Genomic DNA, 22440 nt, shown 5'->3' on the forward strand with positions numbered 1-22440 from the left:
AATTTAAGTTTTGAGAGCTAGTTGGGAACAAGCCTAAGTTAAGGCCAAACTTCCATAATTAATAAAAAGTCTCCGTGTCATTATTCAGGAGCTGGCAGTCCAAAGAAAGACCCATTAGACCCGGCTCCTTTTTTATCTTAGTATGTGTAGGTCATAGATACAATATATGAGAAGATAAGGTTTAAAAAGTCATGGAGGGGCCCATGAGATGGCTCAGCATGTAAAAATGACTCACTTGGATCATCCTCACACTGGCATCATGGCATGTAAAATAAGTGTAAAAAAATATTTTTAAGTCATAGGAGCCTGGTATAAGAGGGCTCAGCAGGTAGGAGCACTTGCCACAGTCCTGAAAACATGAGTTCGATGCCCAGAATCCATGTAAAGTTGGAAGGAGAGAGAGCCCACTCCACAAAGTTATCCTCTGACCTCTACATGTGCATGGGTTACAGGCATGTGCCTCCATACCAGGCCCTCATTTATTGCATTTAGGGTACCCAAGTCTTTGGGGACCTAGAACTAGCAGTCTCCACCCTCATCCCGGATCCAGACACTGTGCCCAGCGTTGTCTCAACAACATCACACTGGCAGCAGGTGCCCATGACCACTCTTGATCAATGTTTCTCAGTCCTTGGTTGTCATTGAGAAAAGATTTCATCACATACCTGAAGTGAGCCGTAAGAATGTATCATAGAATTCAGGTGTATGTAAGCTATACCTTGATTAACCTAGGAGTCCTTCAAGAGGGAAGTCATTTATCAAGGAATATTTCGAGTTATTCAGCCTCTAATATATATCAGCTGTCTTCTGCTACGAAATTCTTGTGCACTCATATACTACTAGGCCATATGGCAAATAGAATAAGCTTCTGAGACCTACTGTTGATCTGCTAGGTAACACCCCTACAGAACTTAGGAGACAGGCAGACTGTAGGTGCATAGCTTTGTTTCTTGTGCAGATGAAGCTCAGACCATCCCTTTCCTAGTAGCACTGCAGAGCTATTAACTCAGGACAATTGGGCTTTTTGCATAACCAGGTGCAGTAAAGACTGGAACAGAATTCCTGGAGCAGGCAGAGCAGTGTAGCCAGAGGGAAGAGAACAAGGCAGAGTTTCTGTAGCTGGTAAGGCAGACTAGCTCAGGCTGAGTGGTAAGAAGCAAGGAAGGAAAGATGGAGGACAAAGGAACAGAGGACGAAGATGCGATTGAAAGCATAGGAGCTTAGGACTAAGAACAGGAAAAGTAGGTACAGAGAGGAGCTGAATGCGAGGATGGAGCTGAAGCTGTATAGACAGAATTTTTTCTTAGAAATAAAGTAAACGAATGAAGGAGCATGGTGTACATAGATTATTTTCCCTCAGATAACCCCACACCAGATGCAGCATCTTCCCCAGAAACCTGGGAAGGATTTTCTCAGGGCAGGCCCCTGGGAAAATTCCGATACATAACCTGTCTACACTGGAACTTAATATTTAGAGCAGGCTGGCCTTGAAGTTGGGACCCCTGAGCCTGCAGAGTGGTGAGATTATTCATGTGACTCAGCCTTCCTTTTCCATTATCATTCTTTATAACCTTAAATAAGCCTATTCAGACATTTTTCACTTATGATTTGTTTTTGTTTTTGTTTTTCAAGACAAGGTTTCTCTGTGTATTTTGGTGCCTGTCTTGGATCTCACTCTGTAGACCAGGCTGGCTCACAGAGATCTGCCCGGCTCTGCCTCCCAAGTGCTGGGATTAAGGGCATGCGCCACCACCGCCCAGCCACTTAGGATTTTTTTTTTATGGTGATTAAAGTATATAAATTTAGAATGAGCCAGGAGGACTCAGTTTGCTGGCAACATCCAAAGCACCATGATCAGGAGCCAGTTGAGCATGTGCCTTCTCTCCTTCTAGTCTGAGGATGCTGACCTTGGTCACATCAGCCAAGCTTGGTCACGCAGCTTCTTCTGAGTCTGTTCAACCTAGACTTAACCCTGACTTCCATAGTGACCACTAACACACCATTTCTTCTGTCTCCTCCATGGCTGACTCCAAGGCCAAGGAAGCTGATGGTGGTCAGTGATAAAGCTGGTCTCACCAGAGGACACTCTTCCCAGGATGACTAGGCTGCTAGAAGACGGGTGATGGGCGGGTCAGCATGTGATTATGGCAGCCATTCAGCATGAACTCTTAGAGTTCAAAGCCTTCACTCTGGCTTTAGCTCAGGGGGCTAAAGCAGGGAGTAGGGGAGATTTCTTCTTTGCTTTAGTGCTATCATGGAGAAGAGACCCTTTCTTTAAAAACATGTAAGGTATTTTTTCTTTGCATGTGTCTGTGCACCTTGTGGGTGCTTCATGTCTGAGAAGGCCAGAAGAAGGCATTAAGATCTATGGGGACTCGGGGCTGGAGAGATGGCTCAGAGGTTAAGAGCACCAACTGCTTCTCCAGAGGTCCTGAGTTCAATTCCTAGCAACCACATGGTGGCTCACAACCATCTGTAATGAGATCTGGTGCCCTCTTCTGGCCTGCAGTCATACATGCTGTATACATAATAAATAAATCTGGAGTCATAGACAGTTTTAAGCCCCCAGGTGAATACTGGAAATTGAACCTAGGTCTTTTGAAAGAGTAGCCAATGTTCTTAACTACTAAACCATCTCTCCAGTCCTACCCACCATGTTTTATTATTATTTATTATTAGTATGGGGGTTCCCCATACCATGGCTTGACTGTGGATGTCATAGGATAGCCTTCAGGAATTGATTCTATCTTTCCACCCTGTGGGTTCCGAGAATCAAACTCAGGTCATCAGGCTTCGCACTGAGCGCCTTTTCTTGCTCAGCCATCTTTCTGGCCCTGGGTTTTTTTTTAAATTTTCCTAGGTTGCCATGGCAAGGTTGAATGAGTAAAAGGCAAAGGGGGAGAGACTGATACCTTGAAGGAGCACAAAGGAAGAGGAATCAGACCAGCCCTGCCCATTGAGACCATAAGACAGTTAGTTATAGGAAAAACAAGAGGGCCATTTATCTCCTGGTGTTTTCAAACTTACATTCCATGCATGTAACACTCACAACTCCCATCCATTCCCGGGGGACCCGTCTCCTCCCAACAGTGTGGAGAGGACAGTAGACACCACTGTGAACTTAGCCTCCTTGAACTCTGGAAGGGAAAAAGGTGCAGTGTGGGGAGCACAGAGCTGGGCCCCAAACTGGTGATTACATCAACTAACAGCCTGGGCGGTTTCATGTGAAGCACGCACGAGGCAGTCAGAGGACAGCTTGCGGTGCTGGTGGGATGCTCCTACTGCAGCCACCCAAGTGCTGGGATGACAGGTGTGCGTCACCACACCACAGCAGTTGCTGCTACTCCCTTTCATTGAACCCACACTTTTCTAGATCCAAGGCTGAACCCAGTAAATCACTGTGGTAAGGAAATCAACCACACCTCTGTTTCAGCCTCTCTGCAAATCATAAGTTCACACACACACACACACACAGAGAGAGAGAGAGAGAGAGAGAGAGAGAGAGAGAGAGAGAGAGAGAGAGAGAGAGAGAGAGACTGTTTCCAGGGGACCAAGCAAGGAAGGTAGGGAAGGATGCAGTTTCCAAAGGGACAGCTTTGCCCTTTCACTCAAGCCACTGAGCACATGCGGTGCTGCTCATCCCTCCGGGAAGGAAAAGAGAGAGCTTGTCAGCATGGATTTCCTACCCTCTGGCTGCAGAGGGAAAAAGCTATCAGGTCTTAAGGAGCCTGTGTGCACAGCATCTCTGAGGCGCGCTTGTTGCATATTGACTTGTGCTGGCTCTGTGGCAAGCGGTTCTAGTCTGTTTAATACCCGCAGGAACTTCACGAGACAACGATAAATGCTCTCTCTCATTTACTGAAGCTCAGAGGTTAAGTGAGTCATTCAAAGTCACCCAGAAATGTTTCAACTCAGGCTGAGGGATGTAGCTGATGGCAAAGTGTTTCTCTAGCATGTGCAAGCTCCCATGGTCTATCCCCAGCACTACACACACACACACACACACACACACACACACACACACACACACACACACACACATTAAAAGTATTTCAACTGAGGCCTGATGCCACCATTCCTCACTACACATTCCCTATGCCCACAACATATAGAGGTTTTGGGTTTTTTTGGTTTTTTGAGACACAGTTTCTCTGTGTAGCCCTGGCTGTCTTGGAACTTACTCTGTAGACCAGGCTGGCCTCGAACTCAGAGGTCTGCCTGTCTCTGCCTCACGAGTGCTAGGATTAAAGGCATGTGCCATCTTGACGTAGAGTTTTAAGGGGCCACCTGACTTAGGTCACTCAGGAGAAGGGAAATCCTGTGGATCCCTTCATATGACAGTCATATGCCAACTCACAAGCTGTACCGCTGAGTTGTGTTTACAGTTCCCCAGCTTCCAGGACTGGCTTGTTGCTTCTTAATCCTTTCTTCATTTTTCCTTGAGTGAATGCCCCCTTCCTAAAGCAGCATCTCAGCCCATCAAACCCTGGGAGGGCCAATGAGGGGAAAGGAAATCTGGCTTCAACCTTCAGTGCCAGTCCTTTCATTGTTATTATTTAACAGGAGATCATGTTACAGAGCCTAGGCTGGCATGAAACTCACTGTGTAACACAGGCTGGCCATGAACTCATCGCAATCCTCCTGCCTCAGCCTCCCAAGGGCTGAAATTATAGGCATGCTCCACCACACCCCACTTGGTGCTCGCCTTTATCCAGGGAACAGGTGTCACCTCATAGACCCATTTCTCCTCCCCAGGGCCCCGTACTGAATGGTTCCTGGCAGCAGCCAGTGAGAATAGCCTGCCAGCCGCTCTTCTCCCGACTCCAGGGCAACCTGCCTCTCATTCTCTGCTCTATTCCCATCTCTCCCAGAATCCAGGCCACCAGATGGCCTGAACAGGCTGTGTTTATTTGGAGCCATAAAAATGTGAAGCAAGCTTCCTTTTCCTTCGACCCGTGGGTCAGGCACAGGTTGGAGCCACAGCTCAGAGCAAAGATACTTTGGCAATGCTCTGATTTCATTATTCGTAATCCATAACCTGAATGTCTCGGTTTGCTACCCTGAGCAGCTTATTCTGGTCACTATGGAAACGTCTTTGCTCCCACTGAGGTTCTGGGAATAAGTCAGACATGGAGGGACCCAGGAGACTCCTTCTAACCCAGAGCCCCAAAGGAATATGTCAGTTGCCAATGCTTAGTAGTTCGAGTTTACGGAGCCTAGAGGCTGGGCTGGTTTATCTCCCCAGTAATGCTGAGACAGTAAAGGCTTGCTTCAATGACAATCTCCTATTCCAATCAGCCAGTGTCCCTGGGGAATATTTAAATTGTCCTAGTGGCATATTTTTCTAGGTAATGACACTTTCTCCTAAAATCAAACTCTTCGTTACAAGCTAACCACAAGCATTACTAACAATTGCTAACATTTATTGGCCTCTGTTTTCATCTACACACAACCCCAACTAAGTAACTTAGCCAGGGATTAGTCACCTTCAAACATCACTCGTTTTCCCTGGAGCCTTAGCATTGGAATTTTACCAATTCTGGGTTTCATGCCTTAACAACAATATGAAATGGCCCTGCTTAACCTGGAGTCTTCTGGATTCTTACCTACTTCTCCAGTCTTTTCTAGAAGAACCCACTATGCTGCTCCTTAAAGCTAGAGGCAGGGAAGAGGGCCGTGTTTAGAAACATTTCCCCTCCAGTGATCTGCCTCCCACACTAGGCTGAGTATAAACTAAGCCATCCATCACAACTTACACATGGGCAGGGCTGACTTATAGGCTGTTTTGGTTTTCGTTTTGGTTTTTTAAGATTTATTTATTTATTTATTTATTAGATATACAGTGTTCTGTCTGCATGTATACTGAAGACCAGAAGAGGGCACCAGATCTCATTACAGATGGTTGTGAGCCACCATGTGGTTGCTGGGAAATGAACTCAGGACCTCTGGAAGAGCAGCCAGTGCTCTTAACCTCTGAGCCATCTCTCCAGCCCTTATAGGCTCTTTTATGGGGGCAGTGGGAACAAACAAAACAGAACAAAACAAAAACACCTAAAGCCCTACAACTCAACTTGACTGGAACTCAACTTCCAAAAACAAATTGCCATAGAATTCACTTGATCCACATTTGTGGTTTGTCTATGGTGTGCCATGCTCTTCATGTTTGGGATATAGCAGAGAGCCTACATTCTATCTAGGAGACAGGAAATTATGTTAGAAAATAAGACTGGGCCTTGCATGGTGGCACCCACCTGTAATCTGAGCATCTGGGAGGTAGAGGCAGCAGGATCAGGAGTTCAGGGCAGCCTGTGTTATATAGGAAACCCTGTCTCAGAACACAAACACAAACCAGACCTGCTCTATATAGTGAGTTCCAGGCCAGACAGGGTTACATAACTGAGACTCTGTCTCAGTACACACACACACACACACACACACACACACACACACACACACACTCCATACTTAGACAGTACAAATCAACCAACCATTAAAGTCAAAACCACACACACAAAGATTGGCTCATTATTTATCTATATGTCTGTCTGTCTGTCTGTCTACCCATCTATCCATCAGAAGCAGACTAAGAATGTGGCTCACACACTGAGAAGGGATAGGAAAGGGCAGGGATAACCCAAACTGAGCAGGTAAGATTATTTACTTATTTATTTTAAAATTTATTTATTTGGTTTTTCGAGACAAGGTTTCTCTGTGTATCCCTGGCTGTCCTGGAACTCACCCTGGAGACCAGGCTGACCTCAAACTCAGAGATCCGCCTGCCTCTGCCTCTGGAGTGCTAGACTTAAAGGTGTGCACCACCACGGCCCGGAAGTAGGTAAGATCTTATAGAAGTGTTTGGTTAGGTTGTTGAGTCCGGATTCAAAAAGAGAAAAGTGTGTTTCTGGGAACGTGGGATTCAGGGTTTGTTTGTTCATTTATGTATTTATTTATTATTACTATTATTAGTAGTATCCTTGTTGTTGTTATTTTAGTTTTCGGGACAAGATTTCTCTGGTCGGCTGCCCTGGAATTCGCTCTGTAGACCAGGCTGGCCTCGAACTCACAGAGATCCGCCTGCCTCTGCCTCCACAGTGCTGGGGGTAAGGGCGTGCGCCACCCCTGCCTCCCAGCTATTTATTATTTTTCCGACAGGGGCTCATTATGTAACTAGGTTAGGCTAGAATCTGCCTTAGTGATGGTACTGCAAGCGAGCAGCACCAAGCCAGACAGATACAGGAGTCTTTTTAAAAAGATCTCCCGTAGGGGGTCGCTGTCTGCCGGTCAACCTCTGCCAGATGCCAGCTGGGTCCCCACCACCACCACACCTAGGTGGCCAGCCCAGGGCGCGAAAAACCGGGCGGAACTCAGGACGCGAGCGCCGCGCCAGCTTGCGGACCACGGGGAGAGTGCGCACCGGAAGCGGTCCTGAGAGATGAACATGGCGGCCGCCTGGGGCCTGCGCTGGGGCCTGCACCGAGCCGGAACCTTGTTGCTCCCGCCACCCGCGCGCTGTGCTCGGCACGCTCTGCACAGACAGGTAGACGGCACCGAGTTCCAGAGCATCTACAGCCTGGACAAGCTCTACCCCGAGTCCAAGGGCGTGGATACGGCCTGGAAGGTCCCGGTGAGCCGAGAAAGGCGGGACGGAAAGGGCGGTGCCTCTCGCTGCTAGGTGACGCCAGGAAGCCGGGCGGCGTGGAACCTTTTGGTTGCTGAGGGAGGAACTGGTCGTCCTAGCAACCCAGGCGGGAGGGGTGGGGGCCCTGGGATTTTAGGGTGTGGTTGCAGCCCTGGTGCTTCGAGTAATGCAGACCCTGGGAGAGAGCCTGCCACCTCCGCATCCTTCAACATCACCAGCTTTTCCCCGTTTGTTTTCCGGTCTTTAGGCCCACATTCTATGGGGAATGTGAATTGTGGACAATAAAAGCTGAGGTCCGCAAGTTGTAACGTTGCTCGGTCAATTTTCCCTAGTAACGTCAGGAAGCCAGAGACAAGGTTGTTCCTTCAGGATCCATATTTAGCCTGCTGTGTGTAGCTACACTGCATTGGACCAGAGCAGGAGAGAGAAAACCTATTGAGTTGCATCCATAGGATTGAAAGAGCATCCGGTATTTTCATTCATTCACTCACACTTCATTCACCAGACTTCTCTTGAGAGCGTCCAGTGAGCACTGATAATTTGGGGCAGAGCGTAGTAAAAACAAATCCTACGGCTGTGGAGCGTATGGTATACTACAGGGAGACAGACAAAAATAAATGAATAAACCCAATTAACACTGGATATGATACTTTAGAGACAATAAGACCCGCAAGGAAGAAGTAAAGCCAGAGCTGCAGCTGCAGGTTTCTTACGAGTTTGTTTGGACAAAGGATCTCATGTAACCTAGGCTGGCCCCAAACTTGCTACAGAGCTAAGGGTAGTCTTGAGCTCCTGATCTTTCCACCTTCATCTCCCAAGTGTCAAGATTACTGGCAGGTGCCCTATTTGTTTCTTTTGAGAAAGGCTCTTTAAAAGCCCTGGCTGGGCTCTTAATATGTAATGATCTTCCTGCCTCTGCCTCTCAAGTGCCGAGATGATAAGCATGCACCACCAAACCCAGCTCAGAGTTGCAGTGTCAAGGAGAGTGATCTGGAAGAAGTGGGGCATAGTGGCCTGCATTTGTAATCCCAGCACTTGGGAGGCAGAGGCAGGAAAATCAGAAGTTCAGGGCCAGCCTGAACCACGTGAGACCTTGTCACAGACAGAGAACAGGAAGGCATGAGAATCCTGGAGCGGTAAGTGTCTCAAGCAGCGTGATGAGCAAGTGCAACCACTTCAGGACAGTAGTATGCTGGACAAGTGTGGCTGAGCAGGCCAATCTGATGAAGGGAAGCCAAAGAGGAGAGAAGTGGGTGGAGGCCAGGAATCCAATGATACGAGCTTTACAAGATAGACTGTGTATTACAGAGTGTTAGAGACAATAGCCTGAAGAATGGCAAGAGCTAGAAGGTGAGCTCAAAGATTGCAGTAACATAGGCAAGAAAAGATTCGAAGGGTGGAAGCAGCAGGAATCTTGCAGAGGGTCATATCCTAGGCATATTGGAAGGGTGGCCCACTAGGATTGTTGCTCCAGGTTGGCATTGGTGTTTAGTGCCCCTCATGTATGTGCCCTTTGACTATCTCACCACCCCATTCCTTTCCCCATGAGCCAGGCCACTGATAGTCCCCAGCAATAGCTTAAGCCATGGCCCGGATGGCTGGAGGCATGAACTCCATCTTCCTAGAGGAGTGCTCCAGACGTAGTGCCTGAGTCAGGGATGGTTTGATAGCATGATTTTGCTTGAGGCCTAAAAACAATAACGCATAACTTCTTAAAAGTGTTTATTGCAATTAGTGTGTGTGTGTGTGTGTGTGTGTGTGTGTGTGTGTGTGTGTGTGTGTGTGTCTGGGTGTTTTGCCTGTATACCACAGAATGTGTGTGGAAGTCAGGCCAACTCACGGGGAGTTGCTTCTCTCCGTCCACCGTGTAGGTCCTCGGGAGTGACCTCAGATGTCAGGCTTGACTTTTAGGGAGTGCTTTTACCCATTGAGCCCATCTCTTCAGACTAAAATATGTAACATTTGGCCTGTAGCTGTACACTTTTTTTTTTTCTGTCTCAGACCAGTTAGGAGTAGTTTGACAAGGGACTTCTCTTTTTTAGGAACTTCTTTAACACTCTGTATGTTATATTACAGGAGCATGCGAAACAAGCCAGCAGTGACATCCCTCTAGGTAAGTGATGTTACTGAAAATCAGTTATTTTAGGCTAGGGGGCTAACTCAGTGGTAGAGTACTTGCCTAGCCTGAGATCGGCCCTGCAGTCCGTCCCAAGCACCACACACACACAAAGCCATTTACCGAATTTCTCACGTGTTCCTTCTAGATCTCACCAGACCAGTGAAGGACAGTAGAGAGACCAACCATGGCTGTGAAAGGATCCCTTGCAGCATATCTTAGAATAGTGACCTAACGATGACTTAGCCATGCATGTAGACTACAAGGTCTGCCCACACGTGACGAGCTCTTGATGTGCTCACGATTTGGAACTTTCTTGATGGTATAGGGTTGAGTGCTGTGTGAAGAAGGAAGGTACAGGAGAGTAGCAGCCAAGGGCGGTACCTCATGACAGTCTCTGGGAAAACAGGCGTGCATGCTGCTGAGTGGACAGTGGCTGCCTCTCCTGGCCTCCTGAGCTCTCTGGAGGTTCACGTGGCATTCTGTTTCAGCAGACTCAGCCGCAGCCAGCATGACCCACCTTTCTTCCATGCAGGGGTGCTGGGCTCCACAGTGCAGCCATTCCCCTGCAGTACCAGGTACCTTTGTTACTGAGTCAGAACCAGATTTAACTGGCTTTTCCAAAGGAGGAAGACCTGGGAGGTGGCCTCAGGATGGGGCACTGTCCCTGCCACCCTGCTGTCACACTGCCTCAACACCCACCCTGCTGTGGTTCACCAGCTGCTCTTCTCGCAGTCCGCTGCTTCTGTGTCTCTCCTGCCCAGACACTGTCGAGGCCTTTGCAGGAGATAGAGAAATGGGAGGAAGGAACCTCATCTTCCAGTTTAAAAATAAGCAAGCCGTGAGGGGGTGGCACACACCTTTAGTCCCAGCACTTGGGAGGCAGAGGTAGGCAGATCTCTGTGAGTTCGGGGACAGCCTGGACTACACAGAGAAGCCCTGTCTCAAAACAAACAAACAAACAAACAAGACAGACAGAGAAGCTGTAGGACTTTGTCAAGATCATATATAGTTAGTGGCCACACTGCCTTTCAGGATGAGAGCTCCCGAACTAAAGATCAAGTTTTCATCCATCCAGCACATAATTTTAACCCAGACTATGAGCTAGGCCCTGAGAACACAGAAACAATATTCTCTTCAGTCTACACTGAAGGCCTCAAACTCAACATTCTCCTCCCTCAGCCTCCCAAGTGCCAGCTTTACAAGGAGTGTGCCATCCTGTCCACCTAGCCATGTCCTCTTGAGCTTCTAGCCCATCGTGATTCCATATCCATCACTCTTTGAACTACGTGAAACTAAGTCTGTCCCTTAGCTTGAGTCTTCACTTTAAAACAAACAAACAAAACACAGAAGGATTTGGTAGAATGTGCTAGACTTGGGTCATAATTTTACTTCCTCCACTTTCTGGGAGGCCTTGGCAAAGTCAGTTGTCCTGATTCTAGTTTTGACATCTTTGGATGCTGTCCAGCTTTACTGGTGTGTGTGTGTGTGTGTGTGTGTGTGTGTGTGTGAGAGAGAGAGAGAGAGAGAGAGAGAGGTGTGTGATCATCACATTGACTAAATTAGCCCTTTCCATGTTCAGCCGTGGGGACCCTCATGTATGTGTTCTCCTGTTTTGCAGATCGATTGAGCATATCTTACTGCCGGAGTAGCGGTCCTGGGGGGCAGAATGTTAACAAAGGTACAGGCACTGTAGTGCTCCCTTCTGCTGTAACTCGAGCTGGGAGGGGTGTGAGGGGGAAGTCCGCAATCACATTCCTGGGGAATAAAGGGGTTTTTCTGCTGCAGCTCACACACCTCCAGCTTACAATAACCCTTTGACTCTTCTGAATGTGGTCCGATTGTCTGGTGCTCAGCTGTAGGTTGCTAAGGCTAGGATTGGCTTTTGAGGGTAAACAAAGAGAACTCACAGCATGAGCTGGCAGCCTGCTTCGATCCACAGAGAACAGGTTTCCTTTGCTCTTGAGAAACCCATCCCCCTGCTCTTTCCAGAGTCCAGGAAAACTGTTGGGAGAAACCCTGGACATTTGGATACCAGAAGTCTAGTTTTGTCCCAAAGAGAGTAGCCTTGTGGGTTTGTTCCATGGCTAGCTTCGACAGAGGCTAGAATGTTCCTGGCTAAGTAGTTGGCTGCCCTTGGCTTCAGGACTGCCCCTGGATGCCTGGGCAGTGTGTCCTACAAAGAGTCTCAGGATCCCTGCTCCTTCCTTCCCGTCCACAGTGAATTCCAAGGCTGAAGTCAGGTTTCACTTGGCCAGTGCAGACTGGATTGCTGAGCCCGTGCGCCAGAAAATTGCTCTCAAGGTACTCATCCCTTTCTGTCCCTGTGGCTCCTTGGGGTGGGGATAGGCTTGTGGGCCTTTGTGGTGTTTCTCATTTTCCTCCTTGGCAGCATAAAAACAAGATCAACAAGGCAGGAGAGCTGGTTCTTACCTCCGAGAGCAGTCGCTATCAGTTCCGGAATCTGGCAGAGTGCCTACAGAAAATTCGAGACATGATTGCTGAGGCCAGCCAGTCGCCCAAGGAGCCATCCAAAGAGGACGCTCAGCTCCAGAGACTCAGGTACAGAGGGCGGGTGAGAGGAGGCAGGGAGAGTCCAGGAGCCCCCAGCAGGGACAGTGGAGAAGCAGCCGAGAGGAGCAGGGTGCTGACCCAGGCTCGGGTGCACATCTGGATCCTGCTGACTGGGCTGCTCTGCTGACTCCCCCTCAGCTTCCAGCTTTGAAAAGCACTGATTGCAGCACATCTGGCCTCATTGGCGTCTTTTGTTTCCAGGATAGAAAACATGAATCGGGAAAGACTGCGGCAGAAAAGAATAAACTCTTCCATAAAGACGAGCAGGAGGGTGACTGTGGACTGAAGTCACCACACTGCCAGCAGAGCCTGGGGTGTCATGCAGCTCTGCAGAGAGCCTCCATCCCCGGGGAGCCTTGCCAGAACGTTCCTCAGGAGGGGAGGCTACAGGTCATCCAGGGCAGCCCCTCAGCTGCCCACTTCATTTATTACTGGCTGCAATAAACTTGTAAGCACAGCTGTGAGCCTCACCTCTCAGTCAGAGCTTTGCAGCAGGGCTCCTGCCTTCCAGCCGAAAGCCGCCTCACGGCGTCCGTGACAGCTGTAGGGCATCAGAGGATGGTGAGTCCGTCCTCAAGGAGCAAAGAGCTAGAAGGGCTGGGAAACGTGAGCAGGCATTTGAGCTGGACCTTCAGAAACACAAAGCGACTGAACGCAGTGGGCAGGAGGAAGCTGGTGGCGGGAGGTGACGAGGAAGCCAGGGACGCCAAGTGGCAGGCTGCGCAGGAGAAGACGTGGAAGATTCGCTCCAGCCCCAGGCGGGAAGGTTGGGGTTTGTTTACTTACTTGGCAGGTGGCATCTGTGTGACACATGCACAGGAGGGTTACAGAGCAGCCCGCCCTCCCGCAGAGTCACCTCTTCACGTGGGGATGGATGGGCCTTGCTTCAGGCTGAAGGGCAAACATCTTTACCTGCCACGCCGTATGGCTGGCCCTGATTTTATTTATTATTGTGAGGGGAGCCAAGCATGAACCACAGTACATGATTAGTGGTCAGAGGACAGTTCTCTTCCTCCACCATGTAGGTCCCAGGGACCAGTCAGGCTTGGGCACAGCGCCTTTCCTGCTGCTGAACCATCTCACCAACCCTGCAGGTGGTTTATTATACCTTTCCCCCCCAAATGATTTACTTTTAAAGGCAAAAATAAGGGCCAGAGAGGTGGCTCCGCGGATAAAGGCTCTTGCTGCCAAGACTCCATGAACTGACCCCTGGTACCCACATGTTGGAAGGAGAGGACTGACTCATGAGAGCTGGCTCCTGACCTCCACCAGCTTTGTGAAGCATTCATGTGCACACACAAATATAACTTAATTTCTTTTAATCAGATAAGCTCTGCCCTGGTCACATGTCCCAGAGACAAACCAGAATTCGGATTCTATATTAGCTTGAAAATCGAGCATCATTAGTGTCAGACAGGAGCCACTTACCTACAGGAGGTAAAACACTGCTGGCCGCAAGGACACTCTCTAAATTTGGTTTATTCTTCTGCCATCATTTTATTCTTCTCCAGGGTTCTGGCATGCAAGAGAATCCATGCCTAAAATTTAATACCTCCAAGTTGATAGGAGCTGTCCCTGGACTTGGGTGGGGTTTTAACACTTCCACTATCAACCTTGTGGCCAGTTCCCTGGGTCCGTGCTGAGCCCAGTGGCTCCTTCATCACTGTCACTACAATGACCACGACTTCTGTTTCTTCCCAATCTGCACATCGCTCCAAATGCTGTCAGACCTCAGTGTCCTCAAGCATTAGCTCTAAGCATGGTGGGGTCGTGGTGGCTGTAGTCTCCCACCCCCAGCTGCAGCATTTAGTGACGTCGGCGTTGAGAAACACACCAGGTAACTTAGGATTAACTACGGGGACCATTATTCCACACAGATAAGTCATTTAAACAAACGCTTCCTGTGCTCAGTTACATAGTTAAAAATCCTACATGCCTCCTTTCAAGCCTCAGCCCTTTCCCAGACCCTCAACACCTACCATGAAGCCATTGCTAAGTCCCTGAATTAAACTATACTTCCCAGACTGCTCTGCACCTCCATCCCTCAGGGTTTTGTTTGTTTAAGTATCTTAACATTACATTACTAAGATTTCTCTCTCTCCTTGTCTGTCTCCCTTCCTTCCCGCCCCTCTTTTGACTGATGCCGGCCCTCTTCGTGCATTATATATTTGCCAAGAACATACATTGTGTATAAATGTTTCTGTCGTTATGAAAGGATCAGGAAGATTTTCAGTGCTTATATTTCAATATTGTCAGTGTTGTGACTGATACTTACTTCTCATCCTTTCTGGATTCACTGTCAGTTCTTAGGAGGTGTAGGAAGGAAGAAAACAGCCGGGGAGTGGGGGAGGGGGGCCGCCGGGAGTTAATGCCGTGGAAACTTCCACTCGTTCCCGGTGCCCGTGTGCGGGACCTCAAGGTACCCCCTTGGCCCCACCCTGCACACTCGGCGCTGGCCCAGCTCGGGCTTGAGTTCTCGTCCCAGCAGCTCCTCAAGGCAACAACCAAAAAACGCGTTTAAATGGAAGCATAGGCACGGTCATGTCAGCATCCATTAGATGGGAAAAGGCGACAACCACGTGCTGTACGCCCCAGTGGCCTAATGGATAAGGCACTGGCCTCCTAAGCCAGGGATTGTGGGTTCGAGTCCCACCTGGGGTAGAGATCGGTTGCTTGTCTGCAACCAATTTTTTAGCCTTCAATATCCAGATAAATGGAGTCCGCAAAAAACGAGACTCGACTCGAATGCTCGGAACAGGGAGGGCCTTGATAAGCGGGGGTGCAAGGCGAACCCAGACCTGCGGGACACACCAATCAGGAAATGACTATCCACAAACGGGCCGCGGGAAAGAGAACCGGCCCTGTCGGGAAGTGCACGACTCTGTCTCCAAAATTAGGACTGCACCACCCCAGGTGGGACTCGAACCCACAATCCCTGGCTTAGGAGGCCAGTGCCTTATCCATTAGGCCACTGGGGCGCGATAAAAAGCTGTGTTCACGTGGTCCGTGATAGTCCGTGATAGCGCGGCGCGCTGACGTGGCCAACCCTATCCCGGAACAGTGAGTGAACGCCTTGGCTCTGGCCTGTGGACCCGACACCCAGCTCTCACCAGACTCAGAGGAAAGGCGGGCGACGACGCGCTGCGAGATGGGAAAGAGCCGCGCCTCGGCCGGTGGGCACACGGGGCCGACCGGAGAGGATTCGAACGGGCCCGAAGTCAGCTGAGCTATCCGCCAAGCCGTACATCCGCGCTGCTCAGCGGCCCGCAGCGGGGCCCGCGGGCCGCCCCTCGGGAGTTACAGATGCCAAGGCACACCACGATCGGGCCATTGGAGCGGAGCTTGTTCTTCTCCAAATAATACGTTCCAGTGAAGGAGCTGGCTCAGTGAGACCGCGTGGCCTAATGGATAAGGCGTCTGACTTCGGATCAGAAGATTGAGGGTTCGAGTCCCTTCGTGGTCGAAACGTTTTCATCCCTAATCAGTCCTTCCAATTGAGTACTATTTAGTTCCTTGTTTTAGATGGAAAGGTTTTCATAGACACTTCAGGACTCTGGGCATTTAGCGTTGGAGAACTTCCTGTTGTGACTCTATTACCTATTTACCTTTTAAAAGGCGGATTATAGAGCACTGCACCCAGGAAGTTCCAGTGTCCTAATGTGTAAGGCCTCGAAGGCAAGGGATTTGGGGCTCAGAGTCTCATCTGATACAATTTGTTTCCTGTTGTTTCTTTTAAACTTATTTTTGTGGCCAGGCAGTGGTTGCTCATTCTTTTAATCCCAGCACTTGGGAGGCAGAGGCAGGCCGATCTCTGAGTTCGAGGCTAAAGAGTGAGTTCCAGGACAGCCAGGACTACACAGAGTCCCTTCACAAAAAACAGAAACCAAAAATTTGTGGTATGTGGTTTGCTAGGTCCAAACTTGCCGTCCACCCACCTTAACCTCCTGAGGGCTGGGATTGTAGATATGTGAGTGTCCGGTTTGAGGGCTTCAATCATGCATGTATGTTAACATGTATGTAAATGTGTAACTAGTTAATTCTTGAGACAATCCACCAGGGAAAATGCCCAACTTTATCCTCTTCGGCTGCTGAGGTGGTCCAGTGAGAGTACAGCCTTTGGATGCCTCCCAGATAGGTCAGGATCCCAGAGCAGTGGAGGGGTCTCACCCTGGCACACCCCTTGTGCTTCCACACACAGCGCTCACAACCCTTACCATCATGGAGGGGAGGGGGGGAGATCAAGGTTAGGTTAAGCTCTGCCTTAACAAGGTGTCACCAGGGGCCAGGCAAAAGCATGGCTTTGAGAAGCTGGCCAAGGTCTGCATTTGATCTGGAGTTGTTTCCTTCATAGATACACATCAACTCAATGTCCTCACTTCCTCGATTTCTGCTTGTGTTCCTTTAGCAAAAGATTGATTGGTTTGTAGACCAGGCTGGTCTCAAACGCACAGAAATCCACCTGCCTCTGCCTCCCTAGTGCTGGGATTAGTTCACCCTCACACCTGGCTGTTTTTTCATTTTTTTTTTTTTTTTGGTTTCTCTCTGTAGCCCTGGCTGTCCTGGAACTCACTCTGTAGACCAAGCTGGCCTCAAACTCAGAACCGCCTGTCTCTGCCTCCCAAGTGCTGGGATTTAGGGCATGCACCAATACGGCTCAGGTGTTTTGTTGTTTTTCACAGAGGTGGGACAGCCGTAATTTCTAGACTTCTGAGGCAAGAATGGTTATTCTGATAAAACAATGTCTCCTAAGGTGGATTATCCCCAAATGTAGACAAGGTAGCAGAGCTCTGTTGACATGGAGCTCACAGATGTTCACAGGTGGCTATGCCTTTAATGTCCTGAACAGCAGACTACCACACCAAGTTATCCGGAAATTATGGAACTGGCACCCCACTGGAGCTGAGTTCCAGCCCCTGCTGTCCACTGACGTCATCCATTTTCTGGACCTTGCATCCAAACCCTCGCTTGGCCATGCTCTCCCTACAGAATTTAAGTTATAGCAGGTGAGATGGGGGTGCTTAGATATCTAGAAACTTCCCAGGCTATCTCTTTAATTCTCACAGGTCCTAACTTCAGGGCTGTCTCCTCCAACCACCTTAACTTTTTCATTTTCCCATTGTGTGTGTGTGATGTAGAGAGCAGAATGCACATGTTCAGGTCAGAGACTGTCCTCACCATAGTGTGGTCACAGGCTCTGCTGTTCAAGGTTCAGCAGCCCTGAGGCCACAGTAACTGGTTCCTTACAGCCTGTCCCTTAGACGACCGTTACACAGAATAAAATGCTTCTGGCGGGGCCACCTCAGAATTGTTCACCCACTGAAAGACGACACCGCACGCTATGTAAATGTTTTATTTTAATGTCCAGAGTTTTAGAATGAAAGGCTGGCGCTCCCTCCTGGCCTGTTTCACAGGTTCTCAATGGGCTGATGAGGCCAGTACGGGTACTTCTTCTTGTCCAGCTTGGTTTCTGGAAAGATTTCATTCAAGTCGTCAATGGTCATCTGATCAAAGGGGACGATGTTCTTTATTTTCTCCAGCTAGAAAGAGCAGGCATGAGTTAGCCCTAGGAAACAAGCAAGGCCACCAAGAACAAAACAAGAATCCAAGGACGGTCGGTCACTGCCAAGGGTGACAGAGACAATGTGTCACAGAGGCCATGGCTCATCCTCACCTGCGCCTCATATTGCCGGATCCTGGCCTGGGATTCAGACACAAACGCAGCACAGGTCTTCATCTTTAAGAGAAAGGAGAAACTGTCCTGAAACCAAGTGACAGCCTGCCCCGAGGCGCGAGCAGCTCCAGCCTGCCCATCTCCCTGCTATCTGAAGAAGAGCGCGCTGACCTGGCCTGAGTGCTTTGGAAGGGGGCAAACCACAGCTTTTCAATACCCACAAAGCAGCCAGGCAGGAGAGCAGCTTAGGATTGGTCACTGCATAGTCTCGGCAAGTCACATGACTCTAGGGCCAGGTTCCAATGTTGACCTGAGGTATTTTCAGACAAATAGATATCTGAATGCTGAATGAATTGTTTTTTAAAACTGAGGTCCTGTTTTTACCAGATCTGCTGGGTGTAAAACTGACACTGAGATGCATGTTTACAGAACTCCCAACAGATGATGTAATCACTGGACACACTGTTGTCACACTCACAACAGTGACTTACCTATTAGCTCGCCCCACCTCTCCCCAGGCAGCCTCTCAGCCATCCGTCACTAAAGATTAACTGCACTTTCTAGAGATCTGTACAGACAAGGCTTCACTGTGTAGCTCTGGCTGGCCTCCAACTCCAAGATCTACCTGCCTCTGCCCTCAGAGGGCTGCATAGGAAGGTGTGCGCGTCCAGGCCCAGGCTCGCTGGCTCCTTCTAACCAGCATTATCTTAGATTCACTCATGCTGCTGCATTTATTAGCAATCCTCTTGGTTCCTACAACACTCTAACCTTCCATTTGACTCACTGTCTACCCTTCCTACTAATGACAATAGTCATTAAGAAAACTTCAGGTCTGATCATAGTGGTGCATGCCTATAATCCCCACACTTGGGAGGCTGAGGCAGGAGGATCAGCATGACTTTGAGGCCAACCAAGGCTACACAGTGAGACCTTACAAAACAAAACAAAACAAAAAACAAACAAACAAACAAACAAAAAAAAAAAAAGACAATTTTGGAGGAAAAAACCCAGAACAAATAACGTGCCCACTACTTACATCCTCCTTTTCCTCACTGTCCACCAGGGCTGTGTATTTATCCTCGGGCACTGGAATCTTCAGGGCATTATACTAGGAACAAGAACAAAGCAGTCACCCTCGTACCCAAGAGCCCGAAGGACTGAATGCCTCTACTCCTTGCAGACCACATGAAAACACCCCATCCCTTCCAATCTCTGGTACTGTGGTAGGAAGAGCTGGAAGATCTCCCCAGCCCTATCCCTGACCACTCAGGAAACCTCCCCACTTCTTTATCGCAAGTGTCCCTTCCCTCATCTGAAAACGGTTACGAGACTGGTCACAGCCACTCAGCACCTTGCAGTCTAAGAAATTCTTTTTCACCCAAAACCCTCTACCTGGCAGGAATCATGTTTGCATTATGAAGGTAGAAATGGTTGTTAGAAGACTGTTTAGTGTTACTGCCCTGGCACTGTATGCTAAGCTACAAAGAACAGGCCTTCTAGAAGCATCTTCAAATGAATAAGCAAATAAACTCTGGACATTGAGACTTAATGTATAAGCATCACAAGACATATCACTGATGGGGCTAGAAAGATGGCCCAGAGGTGAAGGGCACTGGCTGTTCCTCCAGAGGAACCAGATTCAATCCTCAGCACCCACATAGCAGCTCAAGACAGTCTATAATTCCAATTCCAGGAGGTCTGATGGCCTCATTAAGCTTCTGACACCAGCCATGTACATAGAAATACAGGCAGGCAAAAACCCCATACACATGAAACTAATTTTTTTAAAAGAAGAGAAGGAGACAGAAGGGCCAGGGAGATGAAAGAAGGGGAACATGTTAGTTTATGAAAAGGAGGCGGGATCTGAAGGGGAACTTGGGAGAAGAGCTGGCCCTGGCAGCCCTCTAGCTCCCGGGAGCAAGGCTATCCTGGACTGCTGAACCCGGGACTGTGACTAGACAGGTTCTAAGCCCACTCCTGCAGGGCCTTTGGCCACACCCACTTTCCCCACCTACCGTCCCTTAACAAGAACAAAGTTTAGTTATCTGAAGGCCTACCTTCTTTTCAAATTCATCCACCAAGCCAGCCTTGGCCACATTGGCCCTGTAATAAGCCCAGTCAATCGCTGGTGGTTTCTCAGACACATTAGCCAACCTGCTCATATGGAAAAGTAAAGTCAGGACTATTCCACAAGCAACAGACACTAGTCACACAACAATCTCCCTAGTCCTTATCACACTGGAATGTCAGCACACATTTCTCTGAAGGACCACCACAAAAATGCCAAAAAAAAAAGCTTCTATTTACAAATCACATCCATTTCTTTACTGGGTCAGACTTAGAAACGCCTGTGTAGTGCTGGCAAGATGGCAAGTGGGTGAGGGCACTTATGGCTAAACCTGAGGCCACGTCTTCAATACCGGGGACCCACATGGTGGAAGGCCGAGAGCCAGCACCCACAAGCTCTCCTCTGTGTCCTCACGTGCTCCATGGCACACAGTGGCAGATGGGCACTGCTATACACACTAAATAAATGTAATAAATGTCAAAACATTGCTTCTAGGTGCAGGGGCAAGTATGGGGGTGGGGGAGTGGCTCTTTCTTACAACATACTCACCTGGTATGGAGGGTCTCACTCCAGGACTTTAGGGAGTTTCCAATTGCCTTTTGGTTTCGGGGCATAATCTCCACAAAAGCTACCCAATCAATGGTTTTTAGAGCAAATTTACGCGCAGCCATCTTGGGATCCTAAAAAACAAAGCAGGTCAGATTAAACAGTGCCTTTGGAGAGAACCTCTGAAGGAGAGCATTTCAGAGAAATACAAATCTTTCTAGAGATAGCTCGGCACGGTTTAAGCATTTGGTGGTGTAAGGAATGAGGACTCGAGGCCCAGTTGTTAGAATGCTTGCCTAGCATGGGCAAAGCCCTGGGTTCCATCTCCAGCACCACATAAGCTGACACGGGAGGCAGGAGGATGAAAGTTCAGGGTCATCTCTGGTTACACAGTGAGTTCAAGGCCACCCTGGGACACATGATAGTCTGCTTCAACCTTTCCTCTAGGCGACCCTTTATCATTAGAAACCCAATTCTACGTTCTGCTCTACATGTGTCTTTGCAAACATTGCTAAAGGGCATTCACACACTGTACAAAAGTTAAATAAATAACAACTGTGCCTTATCCACTGATTTCCCACCATACAGAAAGTTGACAGAGAAAATTTGACAAAGCTTCAAAAAGAAAAGACAGAATTTCCTCATCTGCAAATTGGGGGAAAGAGCTGTTAAAAAACACCAAGTGACACTGTGGGCATCAATTGGCCCTAGTTTCATACAGACTTCGGGGGACTCTCAACCCCTGCCCTACACCGGAACCTTCATGGTCGCGTCACACTGTCCGCAGCACTCATGCCTTGCATTTTCAGAGGCATTTTTACACAAACGACAGTGAGAGAAGTGACTGCAGCTGTCTTTAAACCGAAACAGGACAAAATACAGGACATCACTACGATCGAGGTTTGTCAAGTGGGAACCGTCCGTACAAGCTGAGTGGATTGCAGGCGACGTGGAGGACACCCTCCTAAAGATCAAGGTTGTCAAACGCCAGTGCCCTCTTCATTCCTCCCCTTCTAGAACAGCTGACGTCTCTAGGAAGGGAGAGGCTAAGGCAACTGTCAGGTGAACTAAAGATGCCAAAAATGCACTTTCCTAGGCACGAGGGGAACGCAGGAGTCACAGACAAGGTCTTGTTGTCTGGTTGATCTCCAGCGCCTGGAACAGGTCGTGAGAATAAGGAATGACCACTGGTTACTCGACCAACCGGTAAACGAACCTGGACAACCTCAGTATTACCCACACCGGAATCCTACAACCTCCTCAGGGAGGGGAGAACGTAGCGCTGCAACCGACCAGGTGTCCTGCCCCCTGAGAAAGCCATCGCTATGGCTACGTGATGGTTCCCCAACCCACACACTGCACTCCTGAGTGCGCCACAGTGTGAGACACGGTTTGTGGCCACATCTAAGTCAATGGTGACTGGCCAAGCCGTAGCCAGGCCCCAGGCTCGCCCCGCGGCGAAGGTGAGCAGGGCGAAGCAGTGACCTCGGGAGCTCAGCCAGAGGGGCAGCTTGAAGGCACCGCGTCCCTCCGCGGAGGTGGAACAAGCGTCAAAGCGAGGCCTAGAGCATCGAACGCAGAAGAGCCCGTGGAGATGGGACTCGGTACCTCGAAGCCCACTCACCTTCACCGACCCCGGCGGACCGCTGTCCCCAGCAGTAAGGAACGGAAGTGGACCGCCGGAAGTTCTCCCTTCGGCTAATCTGAGAGCGCAATGGACGGGCCTTGTTTTAGCCGTCAGCCAATGAACATAGAGCCTGCCTCCGGAAGTCCCGCCCTCGGAGGCGGGCACGGCGCCTGCGCGGTCGCAGCCTCGGGTGGTTGGG

The 22440-nt window shown here is 49.3% G+C and overlaps 2 protein-coding genes and 3 non-coding genes across 7 annotated transcripts; 3 read left to right on the forward strand and 2 right to left on the reverse strand.

The window, feature by feature from the left end:
• The first annotated feature begins 7395 nt into the window (after positions 1–7395).
• Mrpl58 (mitochondrial ribosomal protein L58) lies at positions 7396–12786 on the forward strand. Of its 2 annotated transcripts, none has more exons than XM_037200911.1 (6): positions 7396–7537; positions 9716–9752; positions 11377–11436; positions 11977–12059; positions 12148–12317; positions 12531–12786. In XM_037200911.1, exons 1-6 carry the CDS (start codon positions 7433–7435, stop codon positions 12613–12615), a joined length of 540 nt encoding a protein of 179 aa, XP_037056806.1. In that variant the 5' UTR covers positions 7396–7432; the 3' UTR covers positions 12616–12786. The 2 variants fall into 2 exon arrangements, with proteins under 2 accessions (XP_037056806.1, XP_028745550.1); XM_028889717.2 differs by having other exon boundaries at positions 7399–7624.
• Positions 12787–14917: 2131 nt separating this feature from the next.
• Trnar-ccu lies at positions 14918–14990 on the forward strand. Its single transcript has one exon. It is a non-coding gene; the product is annotated as a tRNA-Arg (tRNA).
• A 244-nt stretch (positions 14991–15234) lies between these two features.
• On the reverse strand, positions 15235–15307 carry Trnar-ccu. The gene has a single exon. It is a non-coding gene; the product is annotated as a tRNA-Arg (tRNA).
• Positions 15308–15719: 412 nt separating this feature from the next.
• Positions 15720–15792, forward strand: Trnar-ucg. Its single transcript has one exon. It is a non-coding gene; the product is annotated as a tRNA-Arg (tRNA).
• A 1871-nt stretch (positions 15793–17663) lies between these two features.
• Positions 17664–22344, reverse strand: Atp5pd (ATP synthase peripheral stalk subunit d). Of its 2 annotated transcripts, none has more exons than XM_028889663.1 (6): positions 22239–22344; positions 20618–20748; positions 20058–20154; positions 19037–19108; positions 18001–18063; positions 17664–17866 (listed from the first exon to the last, which is right to left on the reverse strand). In XM_028889663.1, exons 2-6 carry the CDS (start codon positions 20737–20739, stop codon positions 17735–17737), a joined length of 486 nt encoding a protein of 161 aa, XP_028745496.1. In that variant the 5' UTR covers positions 20740–20748; positions 22239–22344; the 3' UTR covers positions 17664–17734. The 2 variants fall into 2 exon arrangements, with proteins under 2 accessions (XP_028745496.1, XP_028745497.1); XM_028889664.2 differs by lacking the exon at positions 22239–22344 and adding an exon at positions 22100–22199.
• Positions 22345–22440: the final 96 nt, after the last annotated feature.

The sequence above is a fragment of the Peromyscus leucopus genome, chromosome 8b, assembly GCF_004664715.2.
Source record: "Peromyscus leucopus breed LL Stock chromosome 8b, UCI_PerLeu_2.1, whole genome shotgun sequence".
Lineage (NCBI taxonomy): Eukaryota > Metazoa > Chordata > Mammalia > Rodentia > Cricetidae > Peromyscus > Peromyscus leucopus.

Excerpts from the sequence above, each read along its gene's own strand:
- Atp5pd (XM_028889663.1), bottom strand. The coding sequence starts at position 20,739 with ATGGCTGCGCGTAAATTTGCTCTAAAAACCATTGATTGGGTAGCTTTT. Across the intron at positions 19,109-20,057 it reads TGGATGAATTTGAAAAGAAG|TATAATGCCCTGAAGATTCC; the intron begins GTAGGCCTTCAG and ends TCTTGTTCCTAG. Across the intron at positions 18,064-19,036 it reads ACAGTGAGGAAAAGGAGGAT|ATGAAGACCTGTGCTGCGTT; the intron begins GTAAGTAGTGGG and ends TTTCTCTTAAAG.
- Mrpl58 (XM_028889717.2), top strand. The coding sequence starts at position 7,433 with ATGAACATGGCGGCCGCCTGGGGCCTGCGCTGGGGCCTGCACCGAGCC. Across the intron at positions 7,625-9,715 it reads ATACGGCCTGGAAGGTCCCG|GAGCATGCGAAACAAGCCAG; the intron begins GTGAGCCGAGAA and ends GTTATATTACAG. Across the intron at positions 12,060-12,147 it reads GCCAGAAAATTGCTCTCAAG|CATAAAAACAAGATCAACAA; the intron begins GTACTCATCCCT and ends CCTCCTTGGCAG.